Source organism: Crocodylus porosus, unplaced genomic scaffold, assembly GCF_001723895.1.
Source record: "Crocodylus porosus isolate Cpor-Errol unplaced genomic scaffold, CroPor_comp1, whole genome shotgun sequence".
NCBI classification, from domain to species: domain Eukaryota; kingdom Metazoa; phylum Chordata; order Crocodylia; family Crocodylidae; genus Crocodylus; species Crocodylus porosus.
In genome coordinates, this window is record NW_017728951.1 from 10,394,436 (window position 1) to 10,400,353 (window position 5,918).

Below are 5,918 nucleotides of genomic sequence, written 5' to 3' on the forward strand. Positions count from 1 at the left end.
GACTTCCTGCCCTTTGGGCAGGGGGCTGGACTCGATGATCTCCCGAGGTCCCTTCCAGCCCTAATGTCTATGAAATCTATGAAACTTTGCCTCACTCTTAGCTCCCCAGCTCCAGGCTTCCTATTGCACTGCACCTCTCAGGCACCCCAAGCCATGGGTTGCTCCGCACTACACCTTCCTGCTACCTGAGGCAGGTGAGGATAAGCTGGAGGAAGAAGAGGCCTAAAGACCATGTCTGCTTCTGCAGCTAGAGCAAGTAGGGGAGAAGTGGCTGGGTAGAATTTATTCTAATTTGATCCCTCCATCTGTGGCCCACCAGTTGGCCAGCCCCATGTTAAACATATTAGGTCCTGTGTTTTCAGCAACACTATAATACATCCATATTTTAGATATGATAGATAAGTGGTTTTAAAAAAATACAAACCTTGGATTAGGGAAATGTGATATTGTGAACATTGCAGAATTTGAAGTTGCAGTCTGAAAAACAAGTTATAGAAAATCAGGTTAGCAGTAGATGTCACAAGTGTGATGTTATAAAGCACTGTCAGGTTTATCAAAATACAATTTTTAAAATAGTGCAGGATTTAATACTACTTTGCAACTATGTAGGATCTTCCATGGATCTTAAAGTGCTTTGCAAAAGTTAATGCACTGAGACCCACATCTCCCACTTGATATCTGAAAACATCATCATTCCCATTATACAGATAAGGAAAAAAAAGGACCCAAAGTCTCACACAGAGTTTGCAATACTAGTGGAAATAGGATCCAGATCTATTGGTCCACTAGATCTTCCTCCTGTTAGACTATGACTTGCTGTGAAACAAGGGTAATTAGAAAGTGGCAGTCTTGTGATTTTCATGCTAATCTATAGGGAAAGTAGAGAAGTAGGCTCGGACTAGGTTATTATTCAAGCAACCCCATGGCACTCTAAAAACCTGTAGTAACAGAAAGTGCAGTTGAAGAAAGTATGGCAGTTAAAAAAAAAGAGACATGAAAGATGGTAAGAGAAAAAAAGGCTGGCATGAAGAGAATTAAGCAAGGGTTTTGTTCTAAGTACAGGACCAGGAGTTAGGCTATCTAGGCACTAGTTCAGGTTGTTACCTAATTTTCAGAAACAAGGTAAATCATTTTGGGCAAAATCTAGCTTGACACCTGATGACACATCCAGATGAACACGCATGTGTTTGTGCTGCTCCCAGTTGTCCCCAGGAAACACCCCTGTACACATTCTCTGACACAGGGCAAACTGCCCTGGATGAGGCAGGGGAGGCTGAGACCTTACCTGGGCCCCTGGGGATTCTGGGGGCTGCAGTGGTGGCAATCCAGGCACATGAAGCCTGGCCAGCAGCTGGAGCGTGGCTCTGGCTAGCCAGGCTCTAGTTTCGAGCAGCACATGCCGATGCCATGTGTGCCATCCCACTTTCCTTTGATACAGGTTTTTTTGATACCAGGATTTCCCAGTATCTAAATTTGGCTCTGCACAAAAATCATGTGTGAGGGGTGCATTTGAGATCCTGCAATGCACATGTGCGCACTCATGTGGATGTGCCCTTAAATGCTTCCAACTTAGGCTCTAGAAGGCACTTCTAGCCAGCATCATGGACAGTGTGTGAACTTGTTCATTTTTCTTTTGCCCTAAATGGTGCAATTTCCCCCTGAAATTTAGTCAGCAGGAGGCATCATGATCATCACATGTGGAGTCTTACCCAATCATTTCTTGTGGCATTCTGGTTTGGTCCATTACTTTGTCTTGCTTGCTGTGTATTGTTAGTCCTAAAATAAAATTCATGTCATCAGAAAAAAATCACCTAAATACATGTAAGTATAGTGCAAATCAGCCCTGCAGTAGCTGAGGCAGAGCTCAGAGACTTGGGTTCTATTCCTGGCACTGCTCCTCTGTGATTGTGGGCAGGTTACTTCACTTCTCTGGGCTTCTGTTTCCCTTCCCACACTTTGTCTGGGATGCCTATTTAGATTGTAAGCTCTTCGCAGCAGAGATTGCTTTCTACCATATATTTACACAGGGTGCAGACAGAAGTGCAACTCCCCACTGTAACTGAGAATGTTTTATAGTAAGTTTACGGTTGGTTTCAGGGGGAAGGGAAGTTAGCTGGTGGCTGGGAGCCTGCAGCCAGTTTCCCCTAGCAACAGCCCCTCCTCTCTCCTAGCCTGTCCCTGTTTCAGAATGGGAAGGGGGAAAAACAGCTTTTTCTAGGGGTTCCCAGTGCTGGAGGGTAAGGTAAGTGAATTGCTCCCCCCAAGGTGGAGGCCCCAGTACACCTGCCTACTCTCCAGTGGGGGCTGAAAATCCCCCAAACCAAACTCCCTTTGCTCCCTTTTCCCATTCCCATTCTGAAAACAGCTTGAGGCTGGCAGGCAGGGTAGACAGAAGTTACAGAAGATGGTCTGTTTTGAAACATCTTGATCTGACCGCTCATGCAATTTATTATTATCCCAAAGAAATAAAAATGCAGATTTTCACCCAAATGGCCGTTTTTGCAGCCGTCTGCAGGCGTGCCCTTGTGTTTGGTCTTGGTTATAAACTGCGTTCTGTGGCCAGATTGGGTGAAAATTCTCACTACTGTTTGCACCCTTTACGGTGCCGGCTACAATGGAGCCTGGATCCAGCTGCTAATGTAACACAAATACAAACATAAGTAAATACAAAATTTACTAGAAATGGACACTGGGGAAATGACTAGAGGAGATGGATTAGTGTTAATTAAAACAAAGGTTCCTAGAAGAGTCACAGACTTATGCTTCATAAGAAATCCAAACATCTCCATGCATCAAATCTTGGGGTATAATTTAGGACAAAATCTGGCCCAGTGTTTTGGAGGTACAGAGTTTACATGTGTGGATTTCATGTAGCTCTTTGTTAGGCACGTATCTAGGTGGCATATCAAGAACTGAACAGCAGTTTGTGAAAGAGTTCAAAGCATCATCAATGGAGCATTGTGTGGGACAGATAAAAATTAAATATTGCACAATTTAAGATGTTTCTATAAAATTGGCTGTTTCATAGATAATCATAATTTTCATTTAAAAAAGCAAAGGCTCCAATTTTTAAATAACAGTTCCTTCTGAGTGGCAAATTACAACTTGTTGAAGACTGGACTGAAGCTCCCACGTGGAGATGTGCTGGCTCTACAGTCAGATCTGGAGTCTAAGTTTCTACCTTCTTCCATCACATACTGATCACCTTCCTAAACTAACAAAGACTTTCTTGAATGAAGGCACTAACAAATAACATTAGATCTCCAAATATTGGTATGATTTCCACTTATTTCTGGAGATTTCTGGATGATCACCATATCACTGTCTAGTCAAAAACCCAGACTTAGTTTTTTATTATCCCAAAGAAATAAAAAGCAATGGGAGATCTAGTTTTCCTTACTAAAACATTATATAATATAGGCAGAAAAAGTGAGGTATATTTGGGACTGGTTGCACTTAAAAACAGACAAAAGGCCATATTTAAATGACAAAATATAGAAGAATATTATTGACCTTTTCTTAAGCTAACTTTATTTACACAGATGATGCCTCATTGCCCCAAGAATTCTGTGTCATCCCATCACAAGCTGCAAAATCTGGGGAAACTAATTTAATAGCTTGGAGAGAATGCTGACACTGCCTCAGTTTTCATATTGGGTATTCTGACAATCATTTTCTATTGTTGCTCAAACCAGAATAGTTCCACCGATGCTGAATTCATTTAGCATTCATAATATGAACCACTCTAAGACCCAAATTGAAACAAACATAGCACTAGTTGTGACAAGGACACACTTGGAATACCTGGGTTGTCTTCTGCTTTTCCTGCAAAACTTCCTTTTAATTGCATCTCGCTTGATAAATGCTATGACAATACCAATCAAAACTGGAACTACAAGTAGGAAAAACACAAGCAGGCCATCTCGAAGTGATGTATCTAAAGAAAAATAATGCAAACAACACAGGTTAACACATGTATGTAACTTCATTACACAAACATTTTGCTGCAACAAGCATCTTCAGAATAATCTAGGGTACAAACAAGGGCAACCAAAATGATCGGGGTCCTGGAGCAGTTGCCATACCAGGAAAGATGAAAAAGGCTAGGACTCTACAGTTTGGAAAGGAGACTGAGGCAGGATATGACAGAGGTCTATGAAATCATAAGGGGTACGGACCAAGTGAACAGGGAACTGTTGTTCACCAACTGCCAGAATACTGAAACTAGGAGACATCCACTGAAATTAGTAAGTGACAGGTTTATAACTAACAAGAGAAAGTATTTTTTTTATACACAATGCATAATTAACTGGTAGAATTAATTGCCACAGGAGGTGGCAGAGGCAGACAGCATAGCCAGACTCAAGAAGGGACTGGATGAATTCATGGAAGATACATGTATTAATTGCTATTGAAAAAAAGGGTTGGAGATGTTTCCCGTGGCATCTCTAAACCAATACAAGGTGGATGTCAGGGAGAGTACTGAATTGGGGACAGATCACTCTAAAGATGTCCAGTTCAGTGTTCTCCCTGTATAATACCCACTTCTGCCATTGCCAGACAGACAATACGAGGAGAGGCAGACGAGTGGTCTAACTCAGTATGGCCCATGTTCTTCTGATCCTAATCATAGATCATGATAATTATTTGAAGCTTCACTAAATTTGATATAACTTAGACAATTAATAAAAAATTTAGAATTTAGCCACAAAAAGTCAGAAGCTGTTTTCTTCTGAGAGAGAAAAGGAATATGCAAATTTTCTTTTTTCTCTAAGTTTGTTTCAAAGAATTATGAATATTATTTCATTTTTAAAGTAAATAGGCAATAGCATCAATATATTTTCATTATTTTTGAGAGTCACTTTTTTAAAGAAAACGAACAAATCAAGAGCTTTTATTTTCAAATTGACAAATCAATAGATTTCTAAAAAATTTATGGATCACAACTGTTTGTATATAAAGAGAAGAAAAGTTTTGTTTAATGTGTTGAATGAAGTCTACAGAAATAAATCAAAAATGCCATCTTTTCCATCACCAATCCTGATATGTGCTTCAATCCTGCTTGCTTTATGCTTCTGTATAATTCTACTAATTTCAGTGGGACTCTTCAGTAACTAAGGAGTGCAGGATTAGTTCCAAAACTTTAATCTTCATGAATATCTGTGACGTAAACAGATCTGCATCTCTTTCGACATAAGTAAGCATTCAGCAAGTTTATAGCTATCAGATGTAAAGAATCAGTATATTTTTGGAGGCAAGAGATAAGATTGTTTTTTGGAAGTTTACTAATGAAGAATATACATTGGGCCAAGTTCCCTGTTGGATGACCTCCTCTGAAGTCAATCAAGCCATGACTGGGTCTCCTGAGCAATACCATAATGAAAATAAAGAGGAGGAGAAGGTAAGAGAACAGTCAACAGTAATAGCTTTTTCTAACAAGGTGTAGCCAGACTGCATTGGCATCCTACCTATATGAGTTGGACCACTGTCAATACTGCCACCATAACCTGGTTTATCACAGAAAGGGGGAGCCCATCCATAGTTGCAGTGACAGTTGCCACGGTTGTTGCACACCTATAATTATACAAAGCATCACAATGAAGTATATGTTGTTTTGCAATGAAACAAATAATCCTTTTTTGCATGTGAATTATTTAATTATCTGGGTTTTATTTTTCCTCTTAACTAGTTCTGATCTCATTTCAGGAATTTCTCTTGGAGATGGACAAAAAGGAGGGTTCTTTGCCAGATACTAACTTAGGGTATAATCCAAATTCCATTGAAGTTCCTGGAAGAATGATTAAAAGTGAAACATATACATACACACACACAAATATATAGTTTGTGTATGTATGTATATGAAATATATATATATAAATCATGTGCATATATAAATCATCTATAGTGTATATATTTAT

The 5,918-nt window shown here is 39.8% G+C and overlaps 1 protein-coding gene across 1 annotated transcript in view; it reads right to left on the reverse strand.

Annotated features, from left to right (window-relative positions):
• The window catches only part of LOC109324250 (disintegrin and metalloproteinase domain-containing protein 9-like), a 39,239-nt gene that overhangs the window by 4,606 nt on the left and 28,715 nt on the right, over positions 1-5,918 (reverse strand). The window contains exons 18-21 of the mRNA XM_019556207.1: positions 5,469-5,574; positions 3,805-3,937; positions 1,710-1,776; positions 425-477 (exon numbers count right to left, since the gene is read on the reverse strand). Of these exons, the coding sequence (XP_019411752.1) occupies positions 425-477; positions 1,710-1,776; positions 3,805-3,937; positions 5,469-5,574 (359 nt within the window). The remainder of the gene's footprint in view (positions 1-424; positions 478-1,709; positions 1,777-3,804; positions 3,938-5,468; positions 5,575-5,918) is intronic.